The sequence below is a fragment of the Medicago sativa genome, chromosome 6 (genome assembly GCF_051527215.1).
Source record: "Medicago sativa cultivar Bolivia chromosome 6, Bolivia_mono, whole genome shotgun sequence".
Classification (NCBI taxonomy): Eukaryota; Viridiplantae; Streptophyta; class Magnoliopsida; order Fabales; family Fabaceae; genus Medicago; species Medicago sativa.
In genome coordinates, this window is record NC_140754.1 from 85697051 (window position 1) to 85716560 (window position 19510).

The 19510-nt window shown below is 33.4% G+C and overlaps 1 protein-coding gene and 1 long non-coding RNA gene across 3 annotated transcripts; both read left to right on the forward strand.

Moving 5' to 3' along the window:
• The first annotated feature begins 257 nt into the window (after positions 1-257).
• On the forward strand, positions 258-5079 carry LOC146917699 (uncharacterized). Of its 2 annotated transcripts, none has more exons than XR_015015834.1 (7): positions 258-594; positions 670-1783; positions 1926-2040; positions 2348-2402; positions 2503-2647; positions 3932-4046; positions 4351-5079. It is a non-coding gene; the product is annotated as an uncharacterized LOC146917699 (long non-coding RNA). The 2 variants fall into 2 exon arrangements; XR_015015833.1 differs by having other exon boundaries at positions 259-594; positions 1922-2040.
• Positions 5080-18602: 13523 nt separating this feature from the next.
• LOC146917700 (uncharacterized) lies at positions 18603-18980 on the forward strand. The gene has a single exon (XM_085721917.1). It carries the CDS (start codon positions 18603-18605, stop codon positions 18978-18980), a length of 378 nt encoding a protein of 125 aa, XP_085578043.1.
• The last annotated feature ends 530 nt before the right edge of the window (positions 18981-19510 follow it).

Genomic DNA, 19510 nt, shown 5'->3' on the forward strand with positions numbered 1-19510 from the left:
TGCAGTTTATAGTTCCTAAAGCTTTTGTATTTGAAATTCAAAATGAATATGTAAAGGCTATGGAATGCGGTATAGTGGTATACAACACACTTCATCAAATCCAACAGATTTTTCAAATTTTTTTTAATAATTAATTCGAATTTAGATATACATGGCTTTTAGAGGGGGAAATGTAATTAGGGTTGAGGTCATCTATTCTATATATAAAAGTTGTCCCAAGCCAATTTTGAAGCCCTAATTTTTCCTAAACCCTAATGACTAAAATTCCTGTTTTAACCCTAACCTAAATCTTAATTACTAAACCTAATTTAAACCTAAACCTAACAATTTTTCCTCTCTTTCTCTCACGCGTTTCTTCTTCTTCCTCTTATCATCGTCACCACCGCCAACCCTCTCCCCCCATTCCTTATGCAATCACGTATTACCGCACAGTCAGTTCTCTCCCTCTCTCCTTCTCTCTGCGACACTGCTGCTGTGACCATGGCCTTTTCGATTTCTTTTTCTTTCTGCTTCAATCATTTAAGCGAGTTACTCGCTTGCACGCATCAATTTGTTGAACGCACAAATTGATGGATCCAAGACGGCGACCGAAGGGTGATTGTTTACGTTATGAATTTGTTCTGTTGAAGTTCGATTTGATTCTGATGATTTTTGTTTTGTGATTTTTAGGTCTGAATTCAGAGAGAGGTTTACGATAGAGAATCCAAGCAACAGATCCGTTGTTGTGGTGAGTTTTGTGAAGCGATATAGTTTTACCGTGAATTTGAATTAGGTTGGGAAAGTTGATGGAAAGAAATGGAATGGATATAAAGGTTGAATTAGGTTAGGATGTTGTGATAATTTCACCTCTGTTCCACTGAAGAAAGTTAATATAAATCTTAATCCGTGTTTTGATTTTAAATCATTTTTGTGATTTATGTGTATTTTAAGATCCGGGTCATTTTGAAGATGTGATGCAACATGTATTTGTTTATGGTATATTAAGAGGATGTAGTTGGTTCTTGAATACAAAAAGGAGGTAACAAAATCCTAAATTTTGTTGCACTTTTTCCATTCAAATTTGTATGTCTATTGTTTTGATTTAATTGTTGTGTCGTTCATGTTGTCTATTCATTCCATTGTTCAAAGAACTAGCTACAATCATAAGCAAAAAAGGTACGAAAATTGTATTTATTGGTTGTTTCATTGGTATCACTTCAATATCTTTTTATAAGTATTATTTCATCTCACCAACTTCGCAATTTGATAGAAGTGATTTAACGTGGTTTCAATTTTACTATTTCCTTCTCACACAATTTATGCTAGCATATTTTTTTTCTTCTGTTTCTTTAGGAGCTGTAACTTCTCTTATAGTTAGTGTGACTAGGTTTGAGTTCATATGTTGAAGATGATGATGGAGAGTGAGGCTTTGATGAGAAGGTGATGCTTTTACAGGTTTCTTTCCCCTTCAGGTTTTTCACTTATAGTTCTTTCCTTTTTGTGTCCTGCTTTTTGAAACATTGTATTTGCATCAGGCTTGCCTTGATTTAAAGCTATATATGTTTTGTTGTTCTCCACTTCTTTGTGTGTGTCGCTGATATTTGTTGTAGTATCTTGCTTGACAATATGTAATTACCTCTTAATTATTTAACATATGATTTTGGTTTTTGAAAGGAACATATGAATCTGCTATTATTTTTCATTCTGTGTTGCTAATCATTTGGCAAGAACATATGAAGTGTGTTACATATTTTTGCAAGTGGGCATACTTATGGAATCACATTGTAGCTTACTTTATATCAAGGTACTTTGCTATGTTCTTCTCTATTGACTTCAACCAAGGCACGAGTATTTTCTCATTTCTCTATAGTTTCTTTTTTTTTTTTTTTGAGGAATCATTTCTATAAAGGTGTTTGCTCATTATCTGTATCATTTTATGAAGGTAGAGTGACGTATGAGAACAATCAGAATCTTAAGGCGACTAAGCTTGGTTTGTGGCTTCTAGGGACAAAGGAAAATGAGGAAGAAACAACATTATCTATTAGAGTCTGCTCTACATGTGTAATGTCTTCCTTTTTCATATTATTTCAAGTTGCAAGTAATTTAAATTGAGTTTTAAGGTAGTTTTCTTTGACTGCTATAAGGAGCTTATTTCATAAGGTTATACTTAGATGTGTATATTTTTTATCCAAGCTTATTTTGGGTTTCTGTGGTGACTTTATCAAAATCACGGTGCGCCACCGTGATTTAGAAAAAATTATAGGGTGCAGCTTTTACAATAACCATTATTCTATCCTTTGTGTGCATTTAAAAAATTAACTAATGATTTGCCTAAAGTTTCTAATTTGTTTTACTGGTCTGATTACAGTCCTTCTCTCTGATAATTTTCTACAACTATCGAAGATTTGGTTGAATCAGTTGAGGTTAATTATTTTGTTCATGATTTTCGCAAGATTACTCTTCATTCTACTGTTTTATGCCAAAATTAATTTATTTTGTGTGTGTAACAATGTTGCTTCATAGATGCTTCAGTTCAGTGTTGGCAAGAACCTGTGAGTTTAAGACTGGTATAGGATGGTCTATCAGGCATACAGTAAATGTGCATCGAGAGTTATTACTATTATTGTGAAGATTTTATGTGAAAAATGACAAGGTCTGCAATTCTGAGGCAAGTTAAATAATCTCTAATTTTAACTTAAAAGTGTATTGTCGATAAGTTTATACTTTTTTTTTCTACAATCAATGATTTAGGATACTGCTGAAGGATGTTTTCTTTTTAAGCTTGAATCTCATGGATTTGATATTCGCTCTAGAGTAAACCATGTGAATCTGTGGATGCCTATTTTATCTTTCGATGAACAGCAGCGACATCCAATTTGAGTTTTCTATATCAACTCATATTTTGTATGTTTAAAAAAGATAGATATTCACCCAAATAAATAATGAAAATCCATTTCATCTTAATTTTATATATGATAGTAATTGCTATCATGATTCTCAATCTTTTTGTATGATGGACAACCAATTAAGTTAACAATCCTTAATCAACACATGGTTGACATTTACTTGCCGTGCATCGAAAAAAATTATGGTAAGCTAGAAGTTTGATCATGTCAATGTATATGGTTGTTGAATATATGGTATGGTAGACTATTATCCATTTTTACCCTCAGTTGCAGGGGTAATAGTTGCTGAATAAATTATGGTTGTTGAACTTTGGTCTGTTAGTAAAATGAGTATGTGGTAAAATAGCTATCAATGAATGTGGTCAGAGATTACGCGCTTTCTGAATGGCAGTTTATCAGAGTTTAAAAAATATACATGAAAAGGACATTGAAAAAAGTTTAGTTTCATTAGTTTATACCAGATGTTATGAACAAAAACTCTTCAAAACAAATTCATGGAAACCCTTCAATCACATTAAGTCCTTATCTGTTGTATCATTAAATTTAATGATTGGATGAGTGAGGGTCATTCATGTTCTGATGTGAATGATGCAGAAATGGATACATGAGGATGCGCAAATCATGTATATTGTAGGTGCCATAGTGTCATGGTTAAACCATATGTCCATAAAAATGGCTGATATACCTGAGCCTTTTTTTTTGTCACATTTTTTTTGGAAATTAGGTTAAGGTTTTACCATCTACAAGCAAGCTCTTATATAGCAAGGTTATCAATCTGAGTGTGTTTATAAGGATGCCTGTCAATTAAATCCATTCATTATGATTTCAATTGGATGTGAGCTATAGGCTATCAGAAGGATATTTGCACAATTTGTTAAAATGACACAATGGACTTGCTTGCACGTTTTACCACATATTATGTAATTAGTGCACTCTATTCTATGTTGTCATAGTTTTTTATTTATTTAAGCAATCACGGTTTCTCTTGCACATGTTTATGTTATCAATGAGATAAGTACTCATCATTTCTCTAAATACATGTGAAGGTGTTGGCATGGTTTGATTTCCCTTGAAGGGCGGCTGCATTCCCCCATACATAAGCCACTACCATTTTGGATAATCATGATTATCACTTCCTGTGATTGTTTTGTAAAACTTCAGGTAAAGTTCCTAAATCTTTAGTCTTAAAACTTTTATGTCAACTATAGTGTTTTTATATAAAATTCATCATATATTGATTTCAACCTCTGAAGTATCATGAACTCGATTCGAGATGTGACTATTTTTAGTAGTGAAATTGAGTAGTTGTGATGTGATGAAGTGTAGTATTGATCAAGTGATGTTGATGGAGTTTTGTGCAGAAATGAAGAAATTAATAGGGAATACTTCTATGATATGGCTGAGTTCAAGCAAAGGGGTCGACTTCATTTGAAATTATTGTTATTTTTATGAAATTGCAATGCAGGTTTGTGAAGATGAACCTTTATCAATTATATTAAAGGTGCAAGCACAAATGAAGATAGTTTTTTTGGTACCTGTGTTGAAGCTAGGCTCCCATAAAGGATAAGTATACAAGACTCTCAAAGTGGGTTGGAAAAGTGGGCAAATGTTTAAGTCTTCCATATAATTAGTGTACATAATGAAATTTTCTGTTATGTTACTAAAAATGAGGGGTGAACATCATGATGTGCTCTTACTTATTGCATGTAGGTGGGCAGTGGCTCTGTTGCTGTCATGACAGTGCAGCACCTGTTTCACCTGTTTTTTTTTTTCTGGTTCGGCACCTGTTTCTGCTGCTGTTTTTTGACTGATCTCTCCGCTTCAGGTGCTTGGGGAGTTCCGGTTTTTAGTGTTACGATTTCCGCAGGTTGTGGCATAGTTATGGGTCTGAATTCCGGTGGTTATTATTGGATTTCAGTGTCATATCTTACACTATTTCGCTTCGTTTCGTTAGTGGGACTGTTATGAATTTGTGTGGGATTATAGTTTTGGTTGTTTGGGTGGATGTTACGCATATATGCGGCCTCTTTGTTTTTATTTTCCACCGTCTCTTAGCGTCTTGCGAGTGTTTTGGTTATCCATAATATTTTGCTGATTCAAAAAAAACTTATTGCCACTTAAGATCCTTTTCACATTGATATTTTTTTGGCTATACTTAGTGTTTGATTATATTAGTGCACATTTGAAGCTTCAATTTTTTTTAGTTTTTTTTTATACTTAGTAATATCTTTTGTAATTTTTTTGTTGATCCTTATTCCCTTAAAGTAAAGCATTTTTTCACTGATGTTAACAGCATGAATGCATGATTCAATGATATTGAAATCACTATAAAAAAATATGATATTGAAACCATTGTCCATTTGAAAAAGCTATTGAATGAATGATTATTTATTATTTTTTGCTAATATGAATGAATGATTAAATGACATAGCAAATCATTTATGTGATTGCTACTATTTTTAAGCGTCTCTCTAACAATTGCTTCAATGATCCATAAAATGAAAAATTGGGTTAAAAATAATTGTGTATTTTGTCAAGTAATAATTATACCATCTTTTCTTCCAAAAAATTACACCACTTTTCTTTCTATTTATTTTTGTAACAAAAAATAAAAATTAGAAGCAACTATACATTTTACACATGTTTTACAAACATTTCATGTGTGCATCACAAAGACCTGTGCATCAATCGTGATCTTTCAAGTTTCAAAGACGACAGTTTCTTTTAGTTGTCTCATTTTTCGTGACAATTAACGAGAGCCAAGGGCAATTACTGTGACATGTTGGATTATATTTCTCAACGCCAGTATTTTCACATTGACAATTATATGTTGTTGTCTCGAGAGTTACATCCAGAGGAGGGCGATGACCAATGAAGATGGTGAAGATATTGATGTGACGTCTAATGTTGTGTACGAAAAAGTATTTCGAAATGTGTAATATTCCATAATATATGCTATGTTGTCATTAAAAACCGTTTATTTCTTTGGTGTAACATGTTTGGTTGGCAATACAATATTTATCGATATTGTAGCTTTTGTTTGGCGATAAATTTCATTTATGTAGTTTAATTATTTAAATTTCATTCCACTATATCTCGGTCTATTATATATCAAATTATTCTAACTCATAAGACCCGTGCGGCGCACGGGTCTGCGTTCTAGTTAGCAATTAATGATGCGGTTTTAGAGCCAAATTATTAGGGTTAAGGTGTTGCAAACCTAATAACTTTTAAGAATAAGGGATACTAGTAAAGTTAAAACGTATATTGCACATTCAAATGTATACACCCTCCGGTCATTAATATAAGCAAAAAACTACATTTTAGGTTCATTCATTTAATGATGTATGTGGTCTATAATAAAGACCATGTGCATCATTAAATGAATGAATCTAAAATGTAAATTTTTGCTTATAATAGTGACTGGTGGGTGTATTTAAAATGTAAATTTTATGTTGTCTCCAGTAACCGAAACAATTAAAATGGTATAAAAGATTAATTGTGGAATGATTTTTTTGGCCATAAATGTTGACATATATCTTAAAAAAATTATACATAAAATAATATAATTTTGGTATTCTATTAATTGTTTGGAGTAAATGATGGCATATGATCTTGTCCACTATTAACATGTCTGGACTTGTCCGTGTTCATACCACTTTGTCTTCTTCTAAGAGTTCTAGGATTGTGAAGGGTATGATTGTGTGGGTGTTGAGGAGGCTGAAATGGTCATTATAGTGGGGTTTGGTGTGTTTCTCGTACAGATAGTGATAAGAGGAGGTTTGTATACTCTCTTGCACATTAGTATGTATTGTGCCAATTTATAAAAAATTATTGTATCAAATCATAGAGACCGTGTGTTAGTTTAGATCATTCTTTTTCTATAGAATTCTGAATCAAAGTTGAAAAGCAAGTTGTTTGTTTAACAAAATTGTATAACGGATTGACAATATATAGGAAATTTGTGCTAGGATTAGACATCCGTAACTTCTCACTCAATGGTTCTTATTGATCGATTATATACTTTTTAAGATTGAGATATAATTGTACTTACCCCTCATCGTACATTGACATGTCTGTCTAACGACGTGAAATTCATTGTATCTCTTAAATTCTAAGCCTAAAGTCGTCGTGAGCTTAACTCAGTTGGTTGGGACAATGCATAAAATATGCAAGGTCTGGGGTTCGATTCCCGGCCACCACCAAAGAAAATAATTCTAGGCCTAGGCCTAAAATTCTAAAAAGTTCGATTCCCGGCCACCACCAAAGAAAATAATTCTAGGCCTAGGCCTAAAATTCTTTTTTTTTTTTTTTGGTCTAGCTAAGCCTAAAATTCTAAGTTCACATATTGCGTAAGCTTTTATAATAGACATGCAAAAATATTAGGCCCTTTTTGTCCTAGAATTGAAACACAATACATTTTTATTCTCCTTCAAAAAAAAATTACATTTTTATTCTAAAACCTCGATCAAAAAATATTGGTCGAACCTCATCATTGACTCATTTGACCAATATATATACACTGTGTCACTGTCGTTCTCGTGTCATTTGCTCATAGAAGATTTGAGATTTTTGGAGCTATAATTATTTGAATTGAGTTGTCGTTCGCTTTTAAGATTTTTTTTTTTTTTTTTTGACATGGAGAATGATGTTATCAATGTAAAATTTTGACATCTCAAGTAGATCGGTCCATGAAGAATTTACAAATAATTTAAGCCATTCACCTAATATCATATATAAAAAGAGAAAATGAAAAAGGAGGAGAAAAACCTTACTCGAAATAAAGAAAAACAATGCAAAAAGAGAAGGAAAAAAAATCTAAAAAAAATAATAGTATCTCTAAAAATCTCATACCTAAAGAAAATAGAGAAACCATAGTTTTCAAGCTTTTTGACACACTCATTGACTTCCCTATAAATGTGATTGCAATAAAAATGGATAGACTTTGTGAACTGTAAAGCAGTTCACAAACACTTAAAATATGATTCAACTCACACTTTAGTCAAGCCTTTCAACTTGGCCAGTACATTTAACATTACTTCGTCTGACATTACCCAAGATTTTGTTTAACCAAGTCCCTCTAGAAAATGAATAGAAACATACGAGAGACTGAAAAAGAGATAGCAAAGGGTGTCGTATATAGGTGAAACATCGAAAAGAAAAGTCATACAAATTATTGTACATCAAAGGCGATATCCAATAAACCAATAAAACACCATCCAACCGAGGGCTACCGTAGAAACCAATAAAAACTAACCACCAAAATCAAAACCAAAACCCACGCTCAACAACCGATAAAAAAAACTTGAGTCAAACCCTCAAAATTCATCGCGAGTGACCACAAAAACAACTTCCAAAAGTAATGACTTCTACCTAAAAAATTGTATATTTATTTATTTTACATGTGTTTAACTTGTATTTTGCTTAAATATATTTATCAATTTTATAATTTTCTTAAATAATATTTTTAAAACACTTATTAGCATGACCCCAAATCTAAATCTTACGGGTTGGTGCGTAGAGTTGTTGAGACTCAAAATTGTAAAGGAATATATAAAGAAAAATGATAACGTGACACAAAAATTTAAAGCACAAAATCGACTCCGTAACAATATACATATTTTCCAACTTTTTTTATTTTTTTTCCTTTCCCTCTTCCTCTCCCCACTTCTGCAACTGAATCTCTCTCTCTCTACCTTCAATTCTCTCTCCTCTCCCTCTTCCTATCACCATGAACCTCTCTCCGACGACCATTCACTGAACTACCACCGCAAAATTAGAGGAGGTTGCCAAAGTGAACGGATCTCGAACGGATCTCGAACGGTGTGAGGGAGAAGAGGAGATTGTTTGGTGGTGTGACGTCTCCAGATCTGGAAGGATCGAAGGGAAGACGACGTTGGTGACCGATGAAGACGATGGTGATGATTTGAACAGATCTCCGACAGCGACAGCGAGAGAAGGAGGTCGTCGGCGCCGTGAGTTCCAAATCTTAACAAACTGAAAGACAAAGAAGATGGTGGTGGTCACTAATGAGGATGGAGGTTGCAGTCGTGAGGAAGACGGTGGTCAGAGAGGGTGGTGGTGATTACGTAAAGGACGGTGGAGGAATTTACAGGGAAGAAAGACACAGAGAATAATAAATAGAAAAGAATGACTTGTGCATCAAGTAATCTTGCTAGTTATCTTGCTAAGCTAAACTAAGTAACTTGTGCATCAAGTAATCTTGCTAGTTATCTCTTCTTCCTTTCCTTCCTTCTTTCTCTAATAAATAGAAAAGAATGACATTATTATCATTAAGCGAATAAAAAGAATTGAAGTGTTTAACTTCTTATTACATGATGATAATAATAATAATAATAATAATAATAATAATAATAATAATAATAATAATAATAATAATAATAATAATAATAATAATAATAATAATAATAATAATAATAATAAGGATACCTTAGGATCTAAGCAAGCTAGTTAGTCCAGTTTCTTGTATCATACGCTACTGCAGCACCATTGTATGTTATGGTGTAACTGCATTTTAGTATAAATACTCTTGTACTCTTTGATCTATTCAATAATAAGATTCAGTTTTTCTAGTTTCATAATATGGTATCAGATTTTCCCTCAAGGGAAAGTTTGTTACGATCCTCGTAACCGTTTTCGTTGTGCCTTGTAGATGAAGTTTCGTTGAATCTTCATCTTCTTCCTCTGTTTTTCCGCCATTTTCGTTGCTTCAATTGCAACGATTCTTGTTAATTCTCGCTAATTCTTGTTGATTTCTGTTTTATCTTGGTTTTCGGGTGTCAAACATTGATTACGTTTGAACCTTTTTAACCGGTGATATCTTATTTTTTCTTGGGAAGGGAAAAAGTAAGCAAAACCCTTTGAGAATCAAGGTCCGGGAGTTGTTTTCGCTACGGGAAGGTGTTAGGCACCCATAACGACTATAGTATCCTATAGGAACCGTCTTTAATTTCTACGCGCGCGCTTCATTTTTAAATGCTATTTGAAAATGTTTATTAAGCCTAAAGGTTCTCTAAGTGAAGAATTGGAGGGAGAAGAAGATGTTTGGATTTTTGTTTTATTTGAATTGAAGGAATTTTGTTCCTTGCCTACGTACCCTTTTAAGGGATCAAATCCACCGTAGTTCTCTTCCAAAAATGTTTTTTGTTTTCGTTGGTTGATTTTAAGTTTGAAAATGGGATTTTGAAGAATAGAAAGAGGCCTCAAGGGCATGAGATTTAGAAAAGGTGAGGTGGAATTAGTTATTTGCAAAATATAGTCTAAGTATGATTAAGGTTCATTAAAATTTTGATTAAGAAAATAAAAGGAAAATTCAATGGGATTTTGATCCCAATGTTTATTAAGAAAAATATTTGAGTGATGTTGTTCATATTTTTTGGAAAATGATTTTTTCTAAGTGTAAAGCCTAAGCATTCATCTAAACATACAATCCTAAACATACATCTAAACATGCATAACCTAAACATATATCTAAAGTGATGTGTGTGCATGTGTCGGTGCTTGTGTCGGTGTACATTATTAGAGTCCATTGTCCTTATTACATCATGCCCTAATTACATTCTATGGTCTTGCAAGAAATTTAAAGGCATAAAGTAAAATATTACAAAATTCCTAAGTTTTACATTCTAACCTTTGCACGAATTAAAGTGCAAGAAATTAAAGTGCAAGAAATATGAGATGAAAATATGATGTAAGATGCTATGGAAATGAGACATGAAACAAAAGGGGTTAGTAGCACATGACAATATCAAGAAACAAAAGCAAGTAAAAATTACTATAACAAAAGTAAAGAAATTACCACAAAACATAGGAAAAATGATGCAAGATATAGCTAAAACCCTACCACACAATGCAAGGTTCACATGACTTATAATCCTCACATTTCAACACATTTTGAAGACATGAACTCAGATTTTAAAATGGGGATCAAAGGGATGTGATAGACCATGCACTTTAATAGTGAATTTAAGCATATTTTACATTATTTATTCACAAACTGTAATATCTCCTCCATGAGATATTTTTTATCCAAGGGTAAAATGGTAAACTTGGGATTCAATATTTTCTTTTAATGGGCCAAGGCTAGATTTTTTTTTTTTCCTCATGTTCCACATCCTTCCTTATCACTCTAGAACATTTTCCTCTTCTCCTCCTCTCTTCAAAATTTCGGTCCTCACCCCACCAACCAAGCCACACCAAAATTCAATAATCCACCATGGAATCATCTAAGACATGTTTTAAGGAAGTGCTATGTAGAGATTTGACCAAGAATTATACTACAAAACTTCTCTCTTCCTCCAATTTATAGTGAACCGCCCCTCTCCCATACTCTTTCCAAATCTTCATTTTCATTTCAATTCATGGAAATCCACTTGTAAGCTTGATTTTGGAAGTATCCATGAAGGAATAAGCTCAAGGAACTTTTGGAAAATGAAATATTTGACCATTTCATTTCTTTTCCTTCCTCTTGGTGAGTTCTATCTTCTACCACTTCTCAAAATTTTATTTTTTGGAATGTTTACATTTATTTTCGGATTTTTGAAGAAAGCCACAAATTCAGCATGTTGTTTTTGGTTAAATTGATGATTTTAAGCTTCCTAGTAAGGCTTCAATAGATGTATGAGACTTAGTTGCTGTTTGAGCCTTATTTTATCCTATTATATGTTTAAAAAAAATCATAGTTTATGTTGATGTAAGGTTGGAACTAAATTATTTTGAAATTAAGTATTGAATCGGTGTAAAGAAATATTGATTTAGTTTATATTCGACAATAATGCGTGAAATTTGGATTGAAAGTAGAGAGCTTGTTTAGGCATGTTATTTTGTTATGAAAAGGATGAGTATTGACTTAATTAGAGCCTTGGTATATACTGGTTTATAATGGGAGCTAGAAATTTACTTTGTATTTGTATTCTTGTTGGAGTTATGAGTTTTGAGATATATTTTATTAAGTGGTGGATGTAGATTATGATTTTGGTAATATTTAGATAGAATATGATGCCATGATGGTTTAGTACAATATGACTTTAGAGTTTGACGAATTTGTTCTTGCATTTTCGATCTTGGAGCAGCGTGTTCGTGCATTTGAATCGGAATAAATATGAGATAGTAGGATGAGTATTTATGAATTAGATATCCTTATTAGTGTAACTTAAAATTTCTTTTATGTTAATAAGTATGTTTATGCTAGTATAAATGTTGGAGGGAAATTCTATCAAGACAATTGATGTTATTATAGTGAAGATTTGAAAGAAAATTTGAAATGCAACTTATGAGTAACATGCTCATAGGAAAAGAAAGAAAGAAAAGAGAATATTGAGAAAAACTCCGTTTGCTACAACGAGAGATAATGTAGCCTATGACGTACGGGTCATAGTAAACCGTTTGCTACAACGAGAGATAATGTAGCCTATGACGTACGGGTCATAGTAAACCGTTTGCTACAACGAGAGATAATGTAGCCTATGACGTACGGGTCATAGTAAACCGTTTGCTACAACGAGAGATAATGTAGCCTATGACGTACGGGTCATAGTAATCCGTTTGCTACAACGAGAGATAATGTAGCCTATGAGGTACGGCTCATAGTAACGAAATGAAATGTATAATTAATGATATAAAAATATATATATATATATATATATATATTGAGAAAAGAAAGAAAAGAGAATATTGAGAAAAACTCCGTTTGCTACAACGAGAGATAATGTAGCCTATGACGTACGGGTCATAGTAAACCGTTTGCTACATAGTAAACCGTTTGCTACAACGAGAGATAATGTAGCCTATGACGTACGGGTCATAGTAATCCGTTTGCTACAACGAGAGATAATGTAGCCTATGACGTACGAGTCATAGTAAACCGTTTGCTACAACGAGAGATAATGTAGCCTATGACGTACGGGTCATAGTAAACCGTTTGCTACAACGAGAGATAATGTAGCCTATGACGTACGGGTCATAGTAATCCGTTTGCTACAACGAGAGATAATGTAGCCTATGAGGTACGGCTCATAGTAACGAAATGAAATGTATAATTAATGATATAAAAAAATATATATATATATATATATATATATATATATATATATATATATTCAATTATGGAACCAAGGAAAAATTCTAAGGACCCTCCAACATGAATACTAACATAGCATACACATATTAATATGAAAGTTATGTTTAGAATGAATTAGCTACGAAGCAATATCTATGGGCATTTTACCAAACGATGGAAATTGAGAAATTTTAGTTATGGAACTCCGGCTTAGCTAGCCGAAACTAGTTGTTTTTAGAAAAGGATCAGAGACATACCCAGATAAGTATGTCAAAGTATAAGCTATACCAGAATACGATATATTGGAGATATGTTTATGATTATTATGGATTATGATGATTATGTTTATGATTAAAGTTATTAGTATGAAAAATAAAGATGTTATCGGGAGATTTTGGCTGATAGAACAGGTTTTTAAAACAGGATTTATATCTTGGAAATGTTGAAAATATAGAGGAAACTCTGTCGAAATTTCAGTGAATATTTTTTTTTTTTTTAAATAAAGTTCGAATTGGAATTGTTTTTATTTTATAGATGTCAAAATGAATCAATAGGCTTGCCGGGCTAGAATGTTCTAGTTCGTGCGCCGGTCACGATGTGTGTTTTTGGGTCGTGACAAAGTTGGTATCAGAGCAGGTCGATTCAAATCGTGCCTTGGGTCAATGGAATTCAATAAGATGTAGTGTGACTTTTGGGTTCCAGATATTTATTCCAAATGTCATATCTGGCTGAGCTTGATCAACTCAGACTAGTATATGACAGTTAGAACAAATGTCTGGGAGATGAATGAAACCTTAACAGAAGACGCAGTATAAGGAGTATGATGTAAGGTGTGAAGAAATAAATCAGAGTGGCGCAGCGGAAGCGTGGTGGCTGGTACCTATACAGTTTAAATTAGTCAGTCAGAAAGAATCAGTTCGTAATGGACGTATGTTCGAATCTAAAGTTGAAACTATAGAGAAATTGTTTATGCTTATTAGCAATTAAATTCCTAAAATTTCGAGGACGAAATTTTCTTAAGGGGGGTAGAATGTAATATCTCCTCCATGAGATATTTTTTATCCAAGGGTAAAATGGTAAACTTGGGATTCAATATTTTCTTTTAATGGGCCAAGGCTAGATTTTTTTTTTCCTCATGTTCCACATCCTTCCTTATCACTCTAGAACATTTTCCTCTTCTCCTCCTCTCTTCAAAATTTCGGTCCTCACCCCACCAACCAAGCCACACCAAAATTCAATAATCCACCATGGAATCATCTAAGACATGTTTTAAGGAAGTGCTATGTAGAGATTTGACCAAGAATTATACTACAAAACTTCTCTCTTCCTCCAATTTATAGTGAACCGCCCCTCTCCCATACTCTTTCCAAATCTTCATTTTCATTTCAATTCATGGAAATCCACTTGTAAGCTTGATTTTGGAAGTATCCATGAAGGAATAAGCTCAAGGAACTTTTGGAAAATGAAATATTTGACCATTTCATTTCTTTTCCTTCCTCTTGGTGAGTTCTATCTTCTACCACTTCTCAAAATTTTATTTTTTGGAATGTTTACATTTATTTTCGGATTTTTGAAGAAAGCCACAAATTCAGCATGTTGTTTTTGGTTAAATTGATGATTTTAAGCTTCCTAGTAAGGCTTCAATAGATGTATGAGACTTAGTTGCTGTTTGAGCCTTATTTTATCCTATTATATGTTTAAAAAAAATCATAGTTTATGTTGATGTAAGGTTGGAACTAAATTATTTTGAAATTAAGTATTGAATCGGTGTAAAGAAATATTGATTTAGTTTATATTCGACAATAATGCGTGAAATTTGGATTGAAAGTAGAGAGCTTGTTTAGGCATGTTATTTTGTTATGAAAAGGATGAGTATTGACTTAATTAGAGCCTTGGTATATACTGGTTTATAATGGGAGCTAGAAATTTACTTTGTATTTGTATTCTTGTTGGAGTTATGAGTTTTGAGATATATTTTATTAAGTGGTGGATGTAGATTATGATTTTGGTAATATTTAGATAGAATATGATGCCATGATGGTTTAGTACAATATGACTTTAGAGTTTGACGAATTTGTTCTTGCATTTTCGATCTTGGAGCAGCGTGTTCGTGCATTTGAATCGGAATAAATATGAGATAGTAGGATGAGTATTTATGAATTAGATATCCTTATTAGTGTAACTTAAAATTTCTTTTATGTTAATAAGTATGTTTATGCTAGTATAAATGTTGGAGGGAAATTCTATCAAGACAATTGATGTTATTATAGTGAAGATTTGAAAGAAAATTTGAAATGCAACTTATGAGTAACATGCTCATAGGAAAAGAAAGAAAGAAAAGAGAATATTGAGAAAAACTCCGTTTGCTACAACGAGAGATAATGTAGCCTATGACGTACGGGTCATAGTAAACCGTTTGCTACAACGAGAGATAATGTAGCCTATGACGTACGGGTCATAGTAATCCGTTTGCTACAACGAGAGATAATGTAGCCTATGACGTACGGGTCATAGTAAACCGTTTGCTACAACGAGAGATAATGTAGCCTATGACGTACGAGTCATAGTAATCCGTTTGCTACAACGAGAGATAATGTAGCCTATGAGGTACGGCTCATAGTAACGAAATGAAATGTATAATTAATGATATAAAAATATATATATATATATATATATATATATATATATATATATATATATATATTCAATTATGGAACCAAGGAAAAATTCTAAGGACCCTCCAACATGAATACTAACATAGCATACACATATTAATATGAAAGTTATGTTTAGAATGAATTAGCTACGAAGCAATATCTATGGGCATTTTACCAAACGATGGAAATTGAGAAATTTTAGTTATGGAACTCCGGCTTAGCTAGCCGAAACTAGTTGTTTTTAGAAAAGGATCAGAGACATACCCAGATAAGTATGTCAAAGTATAAGCTATACCAGAATACGATATATTGGAGATATGTTTATGATTATTATGGATTATGATGATTATGTTTATGATTAAAGTTATTAGTATGAAAAATAAAGATGTTATCGGGAGATTTTGGCTGATAGAACAGGTTTTTAAAACAGGATTTATATCTTGGAAATGTTGAAAATATAGAGGAAACTCTGTCGAAATTTCAGTGAATATTTTTTTTTTTTTTAAATAAAGTTCGAATTGGAATTGTTTTTATTTTATAGATGTCAAAATGAATCAATAGGCTTGCCGGGCTAGAATGTTCTAGTTCGTGCGCCGGTCACGATGTGTGTTTTTGGGTCGTGACACAAACAAATCTTGCAAAGCGAGCAACTAGGCACGATACACACACATACAGCAAAAACACATTCAAACAGCAGCAAAACCTTCACAAAAATCACATATCATGAATCAAAAACATCCATCAAGAATTGGAATTGAAATCATACAATTTTCATAGGTTTTTTACATAAAGTCTCACAATTAAAGCAAGAAAACACCATACTATTTTTTTTTATCAATTTTCCAACACAACTAATATCATAAAAGGATCACAAAAAAAAAAAAAAGAAACATGTAGGAATTTTTATAGAATTTTTTCAAGAAGTTATAGGCATGGCAGGGGTACAGACAGCAGCACTGGGAGGTGCAAACAGCCACAGAAAACACATGAGAATACAAGCAGTTGGGCTTAGCAAATCCAGCAAAAGGTTGGGTCGGTTTGGACTCTGGGGACCGGGTCAGGATCCATGGGTTAAACCAAACCGAACCGGTTTAGGAAGAAGGAGTATAAAATGCTTTACACAAAAAAAAAAAAAACACTTCACATAAAAAAAACATCTCACTACTTGGTTCTTAGAGAGAGAGAGTCTGACTTCTCTCTAGAACCAGCAAAACGGAGAACATGAAGAGAGGTGGCCAGAGCTGCTCCGATGCGGTGGTCGGCCGGAGAGCCGCCGCGTCGGAGTTTTTTTTTTATTTTTTTTTGAAAATTTTACATCAAAATACTCCTCTTCTCCTCCTCTTTTCAAATATGCAATTAATTTTCACAAATAATCAACCGTTGAACCTAGATCTAAGAAGGAACTTATGAAAAGAAATTACCAAAAGGAAGAACACGAACGGATCCGCGTCCCGCTTCTCTGGCTTCGATTCGTTTGCTTCTTCCTCTTCTTTGCTTCGATCTGCACCTCGCTACCTCAGCTGAAAACGGTTCAGATTTGAATGAAAATGGTTCCGCTTTGATTTCGTGATTTTTCTTCTTCTGCGTGAATAGTGAATTCGCGTGAACAGTGACGCGTGAACAGTGAATTTGCGTGAACAGTGATGCATGAACAGTGAACGTTGTTCTTCGGCACCGATTTGGAATTTGTGAGTGTTGTTTGTTTGTTTTTGGATTGATTTGTGAATTGGTGATGAATTTGTGTTATGATTTGTGGGAAAATTGTGATGGATTATGGTGATGATGATTGTTGTTAGTTGAAGGTGATGATGAAGGTTTTGGCTATGGAATTTTTTGTGTGGTGGTTGAAAGTTGTTATGGTGGAGATTGTGGTGGTTTGAAAGTTGGTTAGGGTGGAGGAAGTGGTGGTGGAAAGTTGGTTAGGGTGGAGGAAGTGTTAGTTGTGGAAGTTGTTGAAGCTTTTGGCTATGGTGGAAGTTAGTTAGAGGAGAGAGAAAGTTGTTAGAAGAGAGGGAAAATAGAGAGGAAATAATTATGAACTTTTTTTGTGTATTTTGTGAAAATGATTGAAAATAATTGGTGAAAGAAAAAAATGATTAGTGTGTATGAACCTTCACCATGACTTTGACCTATTTATAGGTGATGTGGGAATGCTTGGACCAATGAAACAATGCCATGTGTACTTGGACTTGTAACAAACTTTGACTTTGACTTTAACAAACTTAAAAAAGGATTAAAATGCAAATAACAAAAGTATAAGGACCAAAATGAAAATTAAGACTAAAATTGAATTTGAAAAAGTAAATTGAAAAATTAACGTAAAGCGAGACGATTAAAAGCAACAAAGCAGATTAAAATGAATCAGAAATTTTATGCGAAATGACCAAAATGCCCCTAGGGACTAAAATGACTCGAAACGACTCAAATGCAATTTTAAAATGATTTTTTAACAAGGGATTAAAGCAAGAGTTTATACAAGCGAATTAAAAGACTCAAAGACAATTTTAAGAGTTTAAACAGGGTTTTAACACTGGAAATGACTAAAACGCCCCTAGGGGCTAAACTGACTCAAAATGACTTCAAATGCAATTTTTGAAATGGATTTTGACATGAAATGGAATAAGGACTTATTCAAACTATTTGAAAGGACTCAAACAAACTTTAAAAGACTGAAAGAAATTTTAACATAGGAAATGACTAAAATACCCTTTTTCATGAATTTTGCAAATAACATTGAAATAAAATGCAGAGAAAGATGTAATTGCTCAGAGACAGTTCAAATGACTTGAAATGCAAGAAAAGAAGAATTGAGTTAGTATTTTTAGGTCCAAAATTAGGGTATAACAATTTCCTGTGAAGAAGCTTCTTGTTCTTCTTCCTCCTTGAGTTGATTTCACTCTGTTTTCTTGATTCGTTGTTTCGCCATTGAAGCATCTTCGTCTTCCTCCTTTTTCGTTCAATTTTCTATTACTCTGTTTCACTATGGTTCGCAACAACAATCAGCATCAACAACCGGATTTTGAATCCGCTTATTTTGTTCATCCAAGCGAAGGACCAAATTCTGTTGTGGTTTTACCAAAGTTCAATGGTTCTAATTACCTTTCATGGAGTCGTTCTATGCAACGTGCTTTAGGTGCTAAGAACAAGCTTCCTTTGATCAATGGAACCTTACCTGAACCTGATCAAGATGATCTGAACCGCAATGCTTGGGAACGTTGCAATCATCTCGTTCATTCATGGCTCATCAACTCGGTTTCAGACTCAATTGCACAAACACTTGTCTTTCATGACAGTGCTTTTGAGGTTTGGGAAGATTTGAAAGAACGTTTCTCCAAAGTTGATAGAATTCGCATTGCTTAATTGAGAACTTCACTCCACACATTGAAGCAAGGTAACAAGTCTGTATTGGATTATTTCACAGAGATGAAAGCTTTGTGGGAAGAATTGCACTCACATAGGCCTCTTCCTGCATGTCATTGCCCTTTTGCTTGCAAGTGTGATGCTGTGAAGTTACCTAAGACCTATAGGGTTGAAGACCAGATTATTCAATTTCTCACTGGTCTCAATGAACAATTTTCAGTGGTTAAGACTCAAGTTCTTTTACTTGATCCTCTTCCTACACTGAACAAAGTGTTTTCATTGGTTGTTCAAGAAGAGAGCAATAATGCTTCTGTGCCTGCTATGGTGACTCTTGATGATAGCAGTGTCTCTATTAATGCTTTTGATGCCAGAAAGTCTCAGGGGCGTGGTAAAGGTGGTTACAATAAGCCTCCCAGACATTGTACTTTCTGCAACAAAACCAATCATACTGTTGATTATTGTTATCAGAAGCATGGATTTCCCAATGTGAATAAGCAGAATTCACAGGTCAATGCCTCTTCTAGTGATGT

Coding starts and splice junctions, on each gene's coding strand:
- LOC146917700 (XM_085721917.1), top strand. CDS start 18,603: ATGGTTCGCAACAACAATCAGCATCAACAACCGGATTTTGAATCCGCT.